Source organism: Augochlora pura, chromosome 3 (genome assembly GCF_028453695.1).
Source record: "Augochlora pura isolate Apur16 chromosome 3, APUR_v2.2.1, whole genome shotgun sequence".
NCBI classification, from domain to species: Eukaryota; Metazoa; Arthropoda; class Insecta; order Hymenoptera; family Halictidae; genus Augochlora; species Augochlora pura.
Window position 1 is genome coordinate 30,978,996 of NC_135774.1, and position 15,033 is coordinate 30,994,028.

The 15,033-nt window shown below is 49.2% G+C and overlaps 1 protein-coding gene across 1 annotated transcript in view; it reads right to left on the reverse strand.

The window, feature by feature from the left end:
* Nucleotides 1-1,110: 1,110 nt before the first annotated feature.
* The window catches only part of LOC144467748 (uncharacterized), a 38,472-nt gene continuing 24,549 nt past the window's right edge, over nt 1,111-15,033 (reverse strand). Inside the window, exons 3-4 of the mRNA XM_078176678.1 lie at nt 12,383-12,519; nt 1,111-10,243 (exon numbers count right to left, since the gene is read on the reverse strand). Of these exons, the coding sequence (XP_078032804.1) occupies nt 12,383-12,519 (137 nt within the window). The 3' untranslated portion in view covers nt 1,111-10,243. The remainder of the gene's footprint in view (nt 10,244-12,382; nt 12,520-15,033) is intronic.

Below are 15,033 nucleotides of genomic sequence, written 5' to 3' on the forward strand. Positions count from 1 at the left end.
GCAGTTGAAATGAGAAGCTGCTTCAAACTGTGCCCGCCAGTTGACTTCGCCGAAGTAATCATAAAAGATTGTGCGCTCCACCCCGTAGGAATAAAACGCGAAGTTTCTCTCAGAAGTAAAAAGGGTTTCCCTCTGATTGGGTCCGCGCGGAGGTTGACGAACTCGCGATTTTAGAAAAATATTCTGACATACATGTCGCCGTGAATATTTTTGTAAATGGCGCATCGGTTGCGAGATAAAATCTGCGTCGCGCTTATCTTTTCACGATTTCGTTAGGGAAGGAATGATCGGGTGGAAACAGTAGAAATAGTGAAGGCATTTCAGGACATCTTTATTTGTTACATTGAAATCTTGTATCGAGATCGATAGGATCAACGTAGATCTCGAAGAAGCGAATTGAAGGACTTGTAAAAATAACTTAAGTATTCGGATCGAAAAATTGATGAAAGCAATTGAGAGTTCAATAATAACTTAATGTTTTCGTGTTAAAATACAGTCTGTAGTTTATTTTATATGAAACACTATAATTAGACTTTTACCGTATGGCTCCGTTGTGGATGACATCTCGATGCGACGGATTCATCGGTGAAGATTAATCACGACAGGCCTATGATCAGGGTCGCAACAAATTAGCGGTCTTTGTGTTTCCGGGGAGGGTGGGGGGAGAAAAAGCGAATACTATCGTCGGTGCCGGTAATTTTTGCCACAGGTAAGAAATCAATACTCTGATACGGCCATAAATCCACAAGATGGCGACGGAACCGCGCGTATCGTGTTTCATCTTTCCGCAGCGGAGAAGGGAGAGCGCGTCAAATGAAATCGACATGCAGGTGTACGATAAGTTATCTCTGGGACATATAGAATCTATGCCGCGACGTTACGTAACGATCCAGGGTTTCGCTTCGGCTTTCGGTGGGGACGATCTCTCGTTCCCCCTTTTTCCTGGCTTCGACGCGGAAATAACGTCGCTGGCAAGTAAAAAGGTTTGAAAAATAAAAAGAGAATTAAAAGGGCGCCGCGGCTCGGAGCGCGTGAAATCGAACTTTGTGTTCGCGACGTTCAAACGTTTCCGGGGAACGGATGGTCGGGCGCAGAAATAGAATGACACGGTTCAATAATACACAAATTTTATTTTATTCATTTTTTTTCTTCCCGCAGAATCGAGGAAATCATTTGTTGAGAGAACAAAACCTCTGCAATACGAATAGCAGTTACAAGTAAATATGTACAATAATATAGAAGTGGTTGCCTTTCTTATTTATTTGTTTATCTTTATTTTATCATTTTTTTTGCCTTTTTCTTTTGCTTGAAACATCTGGCTTTTTTTTTTATCTCCGGTTTGTGTTCGTCTGGTATATTCCTACTTCTCGCACTGTTAATGATAATCCATAATGATAATCAATTAATTAATTAATTAATTAATAATAATGATAATAATTATAAGAATCGTACTGAATCAATATTAAGAATATTTTGCTTCCATACATTCACCTGGTAATGGAGGTTCAATCGTAGGCATACCAATCGACCATCGAATCATGACAATATTGACAAATTGACAGAACGTGCCTTCTTCGCCTGCTTCGCATTCCGTTTCACCTTCTCTCGCACAACCCACACCCATCGCACCCCCGCATCCTCGATCTCACTCTCTCACTCCCTCTCTCTCTCTCTCTCTCTCTCGTGTCTTTCGTGCTCACACATCCCTTCGCGCACGCCACCCTGACCTCTCACCGCTGTTTACCGTCCCAACTCTTGCCTTTTTAATTCACCCCATCTCTCACCCCTTTCTCGCACGCACGGTTCTTGTTCGCGCGAGCGCGAGCGCGCGCGCGATTTTCAGGCGTACACGCCGTGCAACGCGCGCCCAAAATACCACCCGCCCTCCAACGCCTCCGTCTCCTCAAACATTAATATAACACGTACAGCCACCCCCCGGCGCGTCTTCGTCGCCTCCCGAAGTCTACCATCGTTCTCGCCCCCTCGAACCCCTTTTCGAACAGCTCTCGTGCGCGCCACACCGCCGAAAAAAACGACGAGCACGAGACCCTGTCCCCCCCCCAATTTATCCCGGTCTCTCTGGAACGAAACCCCGTGTTCCCAACCCCGAGCCCCAAACCCCACCCCGGCTATCGTTCACACCAGAATGTGTTTTCGTCGGTTCGCCTCCTAAGATTAAGTCCACTAAGCATTTCCTACCGTTGATTAAATGCTCATCGCGACGAGAGAGCTCAACAGCGGCTCCATACCCCCGACTCGCCCCCTCTCCCCCTCCCCCTCCCCGGAAAAATCATCATCATCGTCCTGGTGTCGAAACCACCCTTCGCCCGCGGAAAAACTTTCCCTTGATCTCGCGGGCCTCTTCCTGTTACGCCCTTCCCGATAATATACGCCTTCTCTCTTCCGTCCACCCTCCCCCCAACTTCCGACGCCCCTCTCCGCCGAGTCAAATTCCTAATTCGCCCCCTCCCCCCTCTCGAGGATCGTCGCGCGGATCGCGCGTTTCGTCTTCTTTCCGGTCACCATCTGCCCTTCCCGCGGTGAGACGCGCCATACTCGTGACAGCTTCACGTGGTTCAACAACGACCGAGAAAAGGACCGCACTTTTCCTCAGAAGAAGCCTCGCCACGTGGTAATTGCGCGATTGCAACGTCGGCACCGTGTAACCTTTCTCTACGGCGACACCCTGGTTCGGCTTTCACAGGAATTCTCCTGCCGTCCCGTTCTTCCTAAGCTACCTTGTTCTAGGCTATAGCTCGTGTTCCGGTCGCTTACAATGCTCTACCGTTCCGTCGTTCGACCGTGCCTCAGTCTCGAATTAGCGCCGATTCAAGCTCAACACCCTAGTCTCGTTTAGTGTAAAAGACCACCGTCTTTCTAACCGGTTCACTAGTCTCCGCCGAGCACAGAATCGCCGCGGATCCGAGCTGACCACCGTGCTACGCTTTCGAGTCAGGTTACCGAGATGCGGGAACCGTTTCCCTGCGCCGAACCTCTCGAGAAGGTTCTACAAAAGCATGTCTCGTTCCTCCGGATTGTCCGGCGCGTCGCGCGGGAGGGACGACCGCGTGTTCGATGAAAAAAGAGCGAACGAAACGAGCGAACGCGACGATCCTCGAGATCACCGTCTTCTCTCACCTCTCTTCAACACTCACTCCTCTCTCACTCCCCTTTCTCTCTTTCTCTCTCTCTCTCTCTTCCCCCCCCCCTCTCAATCTCTCTTTCTGTTCGTCTTTTGTTGTTGGTTAGGTTTGTTTGTTTGCTTGTTATTGATTTCTCTTTTTTTTTGTATTCGTGAAAAGAAAAGCCCACCATCGTAATAATTAACGTGTTAACGGCGACGTCGTTCATTGAACAGGTGTCCGTCGATCTCGTCTTGTTTTACGATCGATTCGTTTTTTATCGTTTATGATTTTTTTTTTCATCTTATTCTTGCTTGTCGTTAAATAGTAATCATCTAAACAATGAAAGCGGCAAAACGTCTCGAGGAAAAAGGTGTCCCTGAGCGCGACGGAAGGGGACGACGACGACACGCACAGGCATTATTATTCTTTGTCGTCTTTGGGAGGGAGAAATAAAAGAGACCGATTTTTATTTGTTTGTTTTGCTTGCTTGCTTGCTTGCCCGCCGACCTTCGTCGTCCTCGTCCCTTTCACGCCCACAATTATTAGCCGCACCTGCACAGGACTTCGCTGGACACGTCCAGTCTAAGTGTAAGAAAGAGCAACTATTATTTTATACATTTTGTAGTTCCCACGTGAGAAAAAAGGTGTCCTCTCTGTCTCTCTTTTTTTTCTTCTATGTCTCTCTCCGGCTTCCGTTTTGTTTTTTTTATACACCGCGATCGCTCGTGTTCTCGTCGTTGTAACGGGGATGGGATGCGCCGTCTTCTTTCTCCAGGTGGGGGCGTGGGGTGGGACGCGGAGCAAAAGTCTCGTATGTGTCCTGGACGTGTCGGTTTCCGTCCTGCGCAGGTATGTCGTAAAAAGAGGGACGCTCTTCTCAAAATGTTGCATCTTTGTGAAATCGCGTTTTTTTTTCTCAACTAAGTTCCTATGTCCTTTAAATCCTTATTACAAGTACGGTAGTAATAGTAGTAGAAGTAGTAGCAGCAGTAGTAGTAGTAGTAATAGTAGTAGTAGTAGTTTATTAATAGTAGGTTTTTTCTCTTTTTTTTTTTCATCGTTTTTATGTTTAAGCATTTTTTTATCCTTTAGTTTTCTGGTTCTGATAATCTAATAGACATCTAAAAATAACACCCATTTTTTTCATTATTATTTCATTATTTGTATCCTCCTTAGCTTTCTTTTTTTATTTTTATTTTAGTTTATTTCGATCAAGTATTACTTAAAGATTCCTTAAACGTTAGACTGAGGGGCCGCGTGGCGCGTGCAAGCCGGGCTCGACGGGGCGGATCGCGGGACGATAGGGAGGAGGAATCGATCATTAGACAACGCCGGCCGCCATTTTCGTTCTTCCTGGTTGATAAGAGCTACCCAGCGCGCGAGATCGACCTGGCAAAACACCCGTCGACCGTGTCTCTCCTACGAAAATCTCTCGCGCCCGTGCAAATCCCTCACCCCCTAACCCCGGTTTTCTATTTCTCTCTTTTTCACGTTCCACCTCTAACGATCCGACCGCACACGATCAACCCTTTTCCAGCTCCTCCCCGAACCACCCCTCGAGCCCAGACTGAACGCAGCTTTGCATACCACTGTTGAATTACATCTTACATTTATTTCTAGCGGCTGGAGTAACAAGTTTTTTTTTATTTTTGTCATTCGTTTTGTCAGCTCAGTACTGCATCAATTCATATTGCTGCTGTTGTGATCTGTACCCAAACCGTCGTTCCCAATTAAACCCCTGTCCACGCATACACACCCCTACTCCTACCCCTCGGCATCCTCCTCCCTGCGTCTCCTTTCCCCCTTTCTCACCCTCTTGCATTCTCTCTCTCTCTCTCTCTTTCTTTCTCTTTTGCTCTTTCACTCTCTATTCCCCGAACCCTCACCTTCCCGCCCTCCCCTTCCCCCTCTCTTTCGCTCTCTGCACACGTGTCTGGCCTTCTTATGCGTTGGTGCATCGATCTTCTTCGCAACGCCCTCCACAACCCACCGCACACTCGCCCCCCGAAATCTGTCGTTAAATTTCCTCCTCGATTTTCCCCCGTCTCTCGCCCCCTCTCGCGCTATCTATCTCTCGCCTACCCTCGGCTTCCCGTATTTTTCCCTTTCGTGTTAATTTTAATATCACATTTTCATGGGAACAGACTGGCCCGATATATTTGGAAACGGAACCCGGATATGCTGATCGGTGAATCGGTAATTTTTCTTTTTTCTTTTTCTCGTTATTTCGAATGTTCGTCTCTCGTCCACGTCCTCGTAATCGCGATTATCAAAAAAGGGGATACTCGACCGTTGAGCCCTCGATGCAACGAATTTTTTTTTGTCGAATTGGATTTCCTGTCCGCTTTTTTTTCTGGAGCGATCGAGAGCCGCGATCGCGTTCCTCGCCGAGGAAAACGAAAGCGAACTCGACCGCGCCGATGGCATACGTCTTTTTCATTCGAGATTGCCTCGGAACCGTTCTCTCTTTCTCACTCTCGCTCTCTATCTCTCCCTCTCTCCCTCCCTCTCTCTCTATCTATCTTCTTCTTTTTCTCTTTCTCTCTCTATCTCTCTCGTTTACTGTCTTTGTGTCTTGCTCCATGTCTCTACCTCACTTTCTTTCTGTGTTCACTGTTATCATCCTCTTTATTGTATTTTTTTTTTGGTTTCTTTTTCGCTTCTTTTTCGTCTTACTTCGCTTTTGCCATTCGCGTTCCTCGTTCACCGCGTGCGGGAAAAAGCAGAGCGCAATACATCGGGCGAGCGTGTCCCTGTTTTTAATATATAGAATACATACATCTTTATCTCGCTACAAGGTACTACGAACCCAGATCGAAAAAAACGATAAATAGTCCATCGTTTATGAGATATCTTTTTTCTTGCTTTCTTTCTTTCTTGCTTTCTTTCTTTCTTTCTTTTTTTTTACGGCACGTACAACGACTTGGATGGCAACGACGAAACGAAAACGAAACTCACGCGACAAAAAGGACAAAGAAGAAAAGGAATTTTCTTTTAATAACATACGAAGGTGCGTTCATCAACAATCTACACGTTCAAGAGACATTCATCGTTAAATCACTTAATTGAAACTCCTTACACTGTAAAATATTAATTATGTTTGCTCTTGTTTATCCCCACCCCGTTAATCGACCTCTCCTAAAACAGGTCCCCACCCCCTCTCTCTCTCTCTCTCTCTCTCTCTCTTGCGTTCTCTCACTCATACGCGCACTCATACGCACAAATTCACTTTCTCTCTCTCGCTCTCGCTCTCTCTCTCCCTCTCTTTTTTACTTTTGTAGACGCTTGTGTAATTAATGTTACCATTTTTTTATTCTTTTTTTGTGTGATTTTTTTTTTGTAATTTTTGGTTTGCTTTGTGGTGGTTCTTGGTGGTTCCCTCGTTTAATACGATTTCTAGCTACCTCACACGTACACCTTTGTCCGTCACCGTCTTCTCCCCGATTCTCTACCGTCTTGTCGAAAAGTAGAAAACCAAAAGCAAAAAAAGAAAAAGAAAGAACACCCGCGCGACTCGAGGGACTCCGATCGCTTTCCGTGTCGAAGGTCAACGGCGTAGTCTCTCTCTCTCTCTTCCTCTCTGTCTTTCCCTTTGTCTCTCTCTCTCTCTTTCTCTCATACATGCACACGCACACCCCCGCACGATTTCTCCCTTTGATCCACCGCGTCCTCCTCGTATTGTGGAAACGCGAACGACAGCCAACGCGCGTCCACGACGCTCGGGGAATAATTTTCGTGGCCGGCAATCGTGGCTCGCCGGTGACGCACAAATTTCGGAGAAAACCAAAAGCCTGGGGAACCCGTCCGCGACAGGAAAATAGAGACAACATTCCGAATCGCCTATTTACAAAACACGTACAGACCGAAATCGCTGGAAAGAATTTTCAAAGACGTCCTCGGGAGGCGGCGGTCGTCCGGGGGCTGTTCGTTCTACCACCGGTTTCTCGAATCCCACCCGTTTTATATCTGATGTGTCGGCCGCGGTAATCTTCTGCAACAACCAATATGATTGCGTTCAACTATAGATAAATGGTCGATTGTTGATACAACAACGACTTGCGGGAGTATCATTACGTTTAATATTAAAAAGTCGCGGCACGCCTCGCTGAAAATATTTCACTCGGCTTGGTCGCTCTTTCCGGTGGGATTCGAGATGTGTGTGTGTTTTTCCGCTTCCATCGTTCCCGGTCCTGTCCCGCTCCAGGCACCGCCGCCTCCGCTCCCGCATTGGCTGTCGTTCGAGGACGCGTATCTCTCGTCCGCGTTCAAAAACCCCGTTCGATTCGAATTCACCGTCGTATACGTCGCCGATCATCCCCGTTCCCTCTCAGACGCCACCCCTTCTCCGTAAGACCGGCGCGCGCGATCGTGTCTCCAAGAGCATGATCGTCGTCCAGCTAGCTGGCACACGCGAGGACACCCCTCCGCGAGAAGGCCCAACTTCCCCACACCCCCAAACGCTCTCTCCACGAAGGTAAAACACATTTTTTTCTCGTTTTCGTTTTCTTACAAACTAACGCCGTGTTTTTAAACCGTGTTACGTTTTGTTTTGTATTTTTTTTTTGTTCAGAGATCACTCGTTACGTTTGGTAATCAGTCTATCTACTCTGCGTAGAGCCCAGCCCGCGAACTCGACTCCCCCACGACGACCCCCCCCCCCTCCGATCCGAGAGCCTCACGCGCGTTGACAACCCTCTCCCGTCCCCGAGAATCGATAGAAACCGAAAAGTAAATTTTCACGTAAAGAACGAAAGACAGGCGTGAAAAACGTTTTCCGTAATACTTTGAAATTGAAAGACCGAAACATCTACATCATCCCCCTTCGAGCCGATCGTCGACCTCTCGTTAAGCAACGACGGAATCGGAGCACCGACACCTCGAGCCGACTACCTGACCGTTGAGGCGCTGCGCGCGAGATGCCACTTTAACCGCGAGTGGAAATCGGCGCAGCCTTAACCGGTCGGTGAAACGTAATCGCCGGCTCGCCATCGATTTCCTTAGCTCTTTGGACCCTTGTACGACCTTCTTTGTCCTACCCCCGCCCCCCACTCTCTTCTCTTTCTCGCTCTCGTTCTCTCCTCGTCGCGCCGAAAATATCTGTACACGCGTGTACACCGAACCCCGCGGTGGTCGTTCTCCAAGATGGCGGCGTTGCTCGCCTAATCGGCGGCAGAGAAATCTTGCGCGACAACAGGTGGTAAAGCCTCGAAAACGCCGAACGAGGGACTTACAGAATTTGTACTCTTTGAATGCGTATTACAATGAAACGATGCTCTCTCTCTCTCTCTCCCTCTCCCTCTCTCTCTCTCTCTCTCTCGCTCTTTCTCTCATTTATTTTCTCTCTCATCTCTCGCTTATAATACAGTAAGACTTACTCTTTCCCCTCGCGTCGGACGCCACCCCGTTAATTACAGCGTCTCGCGTGAAACGTATACGCGTGTGTCTTCTTCGTGTCCATTTCCATCCCCCGTGCCTCTCCCGCGGTTTCCCCAGCTTCCACGTCCGCGGAGAGAACCGTGTGTACCTGCGTGTGTCCTGAACAGTGTATACGCGTGTGTGTTTGTGTGTGTGTGTGTACGTGGTCTTCTATACGTTAGCCGTGTACCATATGATTTTTCCCGACTCGCCACCTCACCTACCCGGATCATGCACTCGCGCGTACGTCGAAGGGTGGAACTCGTTTTCCGCTCGTTTCTTTTCCTTCGTTCGCGTAGACTAATTAAAAACCGTAGGGCTCGCGGAGGAGAGACCCGTCTCCCTCGCGAATCAACCCCTCCGACCCCCCCTTCCATTCGCCCTGATTTCTCCTGCACGCCGTGTCCCGGATCGGCTGACTCGCCGATCAGCCTCTCTCTCTCTCTCTCTCTCTCTTTCATCCCTCGGTGTACCGTGCTCAATCAGATTTTCCTCGGCTACGAATTTTCCCCGGAATTTCTCCGGCTTCCTCTCGCGAGCCGAGCGCAATAAACGAGAGACCGGAGAATCAACAAACTCTCGGCGAAAATCGCGACGGTTTCTCCGGTTTATCTCGATTCGCCGCGATCTCCTCGAGGAAACCTCCGGGGAAAGGAAAAAAGTGCGCGCGCGCGCTCGCTCACGCCGCGCCTGTTGGATGAAGACGCGAGGAGAAGTGCGAACGATCGACGTCGGGTTTCCCTCCCCTCGATCCATGGACGCAACACGCCTGAGCGCGTAGAACGATTCGTGCGATCGTCGCGGCCGTGGCGGATCCCGATCTCCCTTAACACCCCCACACCCGTAACAGCCAAAGTTCCTCGAAAAATTTTCGGTGACGCCGATCGGTTAGAGGCCACAGCCATCTACAGTATATCGACAACGAGCCGCGCCTCTGATCGATCCGCCACGAGATCGGATCCGCGCGGACCCCGACGATCATCCACCAACGGATTGATCCTCTTGCTGGCCGGGGTGGCCCCCGAGGAAGAACCGCCCGGAATTTCCTCTTAGATATTCTATCCGCCTCGTCGCTTTCTCCATAAATTTGGTCTCCCTTAAAAATATGTACAATACGCGTATCAATTTACATCGTATTCCGCTCCTACCCGCCAGTTTCTCGCGGTTCTTCCTCGAGTAGAGACCCCCCGAAACTCGTTGCTCGTTCTTCCAATGCCGTGTCAGATCTTCGCCACCCGGCGATGATTCTGCTCGTCTTCTCGCGCCTCGTTTCCGCGACACCGCGCCGCGTTCCTCGCGCGGACCACGCGCGTACACACTGCGCGCCGATGTTCCCGCGGAGGCTCCGCCGCCGGGCCGAAAAACAGGGCTACGCGCGCGCAGATTCCTCGAGCCGATTCCTCGGAGCACACCGTCGACCTTCGCACGGTCCCATGGCTTCTCCTCCTCCTCCTCCTCCTCGTCGTTCTTGTCCCCCGTTCGTTCTCGCTCGTTCTCGTTTCTTCCGCTACAACCGCGACCCACCCGCCGCACACTCCTCCCACACTCGCCACCCTCCTCCTCCTCCTCCTCTCTTCTTTATTTTTCTCTTCGCCCTCCGCGTCTTCTTCTTCCTCGTCCTCATCCTCCTCCTCCTCCTCCTCCGCGCCCCCGACTGCTCTCTCCCTCTACTTTCTTCCGCCGCCACCGCGCCATCTCTTTGTCTGCAAATAGCCCAGAGGTACGGACGTGAGAATTTATTTGTCGAGGATCTGTTCCTTTTTACTCGCGCTCCGCCGCCCCCGTCTTTGCAACACCCTCGCGCGGCGGCTCTTATCACCGGCGGAAAAGAGAGAGATTTACATCGTACACGTTTCTTATTTCACCCGGGAAGGATTTTTGGAAATTTCGGGCCCGACGGCCCGTTACGACGGCACCGAATTCTCGAAGAATTATTAAATCCGCGGTGCTGTTTTACAGAACCACCGAGCTCTGAATTTTCGTGTTAGGAGTTGTATATCGCGCGGTAAACTGCTTACAGGATTTTCGCGACGATTAAGGACGATTTCATCTCTCTCTTTTCCTGTTCTTACAATATTTTGTTTAGTTGTTGCATAGGAAATTTTTTAAAAATCAATTAGCATATTTTAAGCAATGATAGAGCCTTGCAAATGTGTTGTTAATCTACAGTTTGTCAGTAAAAGGTTCATTTCGTATACAACAAGTTGTTAGCAATTAAATTCTAGAGGATTGTGATGGAGGAGCGATTACAGGATGGGAGATTATAAAAATTAAATTAAATTCAATAGCTGCTATATGAAACCTCTACTTGCAAATATATTCAGTTATTTGCACGCCAATACTTAAATGAAAAAAAAAGAATAATTATCCAAACATGTACGATTACGGTTTCGAAGAAAGTAGAAATTGCGCGGAGAAGATCAGCGACGTTTTAAAAATTAGTCAAGAATTTTTAACCGCCGAACGTTACACTCGTCCCCTGTAAATTTCTCTTTCGCTTGTTCGGACAGCTTTAAGTGTCACTCAGGTTCCCGTGCCGGCTAAATGCGGCACGCAAAAAAAAAAAGAAGAAAAAACAAACGCGGCGCCCGTAACGCGTCTCGCAGGAAACACGAAAAATACTTCGTTAATTAAGGAGAACACGTTAAACGCAGCAATTTGCCCGCGCAATCATTCTGAAAAGTTATTATCCGACCGCTCGAGGCCCGGCATTATGAGACTTTAAAAATAGTCTTTGTGCGAGAGCCATCCGCATTTATAAACTCCGGGCTCTGCGGGCCCGGTTTGCAAAATGGCGGCCATTCAGAAAACGCCGGTCGCCGTTGGATGGCCTCTTTCAATTCGGGCTTTTGACGCCTGTTAAACTTGGACCGTGACTTACTCGCGCCGGTGTCGCGTTCGCGTCAACGAAAAACGGAAAGGAACGTTGAAAGTATCATCGACCGACGTCCGTTGTCTGAATGATATTCGAAATGTAATTGCCGTTGAAAACCGTGAGAAGAGAACCGTTAAACGAGCGACGAGCGACGGCGGACTCCGTTTTTTTACGGAGCCAAGGATTTTCCTAAAAATCCTGATTAAAATTGACAAAAAGAGAGAAAAACCTAAAAAAAAGATGATAGTACTGAAACATTTATTTAGCACTCGAACGAAGGCTCAACTTTTTGCTAATTTTGCGGCGCTACTTTTCACCGCGTAGAACTCTGTCGCAATTTCCTCGGATTCTACGTACACGTCGCGAAGCCGCGGAAATACTGAATTAGAGATAGGAGTTTACTCCCCGATCGTTAAAATTCTAATGAATTTTTCAAGCATCTTTTGCAACTTCTTCGCCGGCGACGGAAAAGGTCAAATAATTCTACCACGGTTTCGTTTCGCCACGGAGTTTCGAGGGGGCGCTGTGCAAAGTATTGGCGTCGGAAGTTTAAAAGCCGGGGTAGAACGCTTCTGAATGGTTCTTCGGGATGAATAGTTCTGAAAATAACCCTCGGCTGGTAGAACGGACGGGGGTGAAACGGTTTCGACAGCGCTCTCGAAAATGCGCCGAGCCTGATCACTGGCTGGAAACCGTTTCGCAGGGTGCCTTTTACTCTACATTTTTGAAACTGTCCGAAGCAGCTTCGGTAGAATGTATCGAACGAATACACTTGGTATTTTACTTGGTAAAATATATAACAAAGAGAGAAACGAGAGAATTGCTTTCAGACAAATTTAATGCTGTTTTAAAGTAGTCCGAACGACTGCTGCGTTAAAGAAACAAGATGGATGGCGATGGTTTGAGAAAATAAATTGGTAGGTCAGGATTGTGGAGTTGTTGATTACAGAATGATGTATCTGCTCACCTAAAGGTTGTCCATCATTTCGGAAAGGGTCAGCCTGGAGGTGGACATTGCGACGCCACTGTCGCTGCTGCTCTGCACGCTGCTGTGATCATCGGTGTCCGACTGGTTGCTCGTATAACCGATCACGTCTACTTCATCTGCAACAGGAAAACGAGAGAATCGTCAAATAAAGTGTAAAGACATAAATATATATTATACAATATTCTTCGAAGAAGACAAGAATCTTAACAATAAGTCGTTTATCAAGGAGACCGGCCGCGACATACTTTCTTTTTCAATTTATCGGAGGCAGAGGCTACTCGAGGCGAAGTTGTGCCAATCTGAGCACCTTAGAACTCTGCTCATAAAAAATATAGGAGCCGAAACTGCCGAGTCAGTTATCAACAGAGAAATTCCCCGCAAATGCCGGGCCGGCATTTCGGAACTGGCAACGGCAGCTTTAGCGTCGCGTAACCCGAAGCTCGGCGTCCCTTTTCCGATACAGTAAAGCTCGATATCGCTCCGCAGTTCCTTTCTTGGAATATCTCGTAAAAAACATCTCCTAAAAGCGCGGTATCGAGCGGAAACGGAAAAAATCGCGGATCCGGCTCGGTTGGCTCTGCGGAGAAGCGGTCGAAAAAAAGACGGAAGGAAAAAGAAAAGGAAAAGGGAAAAGGAGAGGACGAGCGGCCCTTTATCGCGCATCTCCTTGACCTGCAGCGACACCCCGGCTCCTTGGTCCGCGGGAGAAAGGAGCGCCCGTCGTCCGGGGATTTTATGAATCGTAACTCCCGAGGAACGAGAGGAGCCGCGTCAAAGTCTCGTTAAACTAGTTTCGCGGCGATCGAGCGCGCGACCTTCGACCTTTCGCGCCGGATGTGTCGCCGGCAGCTGCCCGAGGCGTATATCAAATTGTTTGCTGTTCTCGAATTCCACGGTTCCGCCGCGCGTGCAGGCGTTTCGCCGCGTTCGTTTTTTTTTTTGTTTTGTCACGGGAAATGCGCGCGCGCGCGGCGTTCCCGGTTGCCACCCCGGCGACCATCCCCGCGCCCTCTTTCACGGCGCGCGGCGGACCCTCTTGACTCTTGGCACACACGAAAACCACCGCGCCGGGAATATCGAGGATCCCGGCGCACCAGAGAGAATATCGGCCCTTCGACAACACCCGCCGCAGTAAAACATCCGCGGACTTTCGCCGCCGTGAAATATAACCCGGCCCCGACGCCCACGCCTATGCGCCGCCAGGTGCGAGCCACGGCGGAACCGACGCCCCGCGCCGTTCGCGCCGCTAGCGCGTTCCGTATCGAGCCGCGTCCGACATTGAATTCCGTGTCGATACTTCAAACAGGTTTTCCAGCGTATCAATGCCCAGCAGATGTAAAAAAATCGGCGGTTTGGCAAAGCTTTTCGTACTCGAAAATGGCACTGCTCGTAGAGAATTGTACAGAGAGGTAGCATCAAGAGAAGCATGGGAAGGGTTCTGTTTCAGTATCGTTACGCGCGGGTGTGAACTTAATCGTCCATTGAAAATTCAATGTTCATGCTTCCAGAAAAATTTCTTACTTCGCCAAGAATGTGCGCTACGATTTCCTCCTCTGTCACGTTCACTGGCACTTCGTCGTACTTAATAATTGCTCTCATAGAACGAGACAATTTTTATGATATTTTTCTGATAATTTCTACCGAATTAGACATAACTCAATTCCCAGATTTTCATAGCAGAATATTTAATAAACATTTCCAATTTAAACGAAACAATATTCATATTCGGTCGATCACGTGCGAAATCTTCGCGACAAATCAGGCGAAATCCAACAGGATTAAGAGCACCGCCTGTTTCCGGATCTCTAAACCGGAGCACTCCGTTGTCCCATCCCGCGAGCTCCCCCAAAGACAGCGAACGTTATCAGCTACCCAATAGCGTCGACTTGTCAACGAGCCCCTAGATTCCGGCGATAATCCACGCGCGGAGTTTCGCGCGGCCAGGGCCGACAATACGATAAACAACCGGCGCGGCCCGGGGAGGGGCCTCGACGCGATCGAATAATTCGTGTCATACGGTAATACTGTTCCGCGGAGCTTCTCGCGAGATAATTTAAAAAACGCAGGTGCGCGGGACGCGCGCTAGTAAATTGTAGATGCGATCGGACAGCTGCGGCTCATAAATATAAGCGGTAACAATCCCCGCGATTCGAAAGCGTCCGCGCGCGAATTCCGCGCCGAATCGATATATCGAGCTCCGCGTCCCGTGACCGGCCCTCCCCGCCCCCCCCCCGCACGTGCCCCCCCCCCCCCACGGCCGTCCAATAATACGAAGCGTTGTCCAATTTTCGTATTTCACCGGATCCATGGAAGCGGTCGTCGAATATTGTTCGCATTTTTCTGCATTTTTTCGCCGCCCCTCGTCCGCGCTTCTCGTTCGCTGATTTCGCGACCTCCTAGCTTAACGTCCCCCACGCGCGTTCATCGCCCCCCCTTCGATCCCCGTCGTCCCGCTGTTCGCACCGTTCTACGGCGTTTCGCTCTATAATTGACAAAAAAAAAAAATACGATCTTCCCGCGTACCGTTCCGATAATTTTCTTCGGCGTTCCGAGAGGCGGCTGCTCCCGCGACACGCTGCATCGGACACACTTAGCGCCGGGAGTTTAATTAAAGTAACACGGGGAGCCGT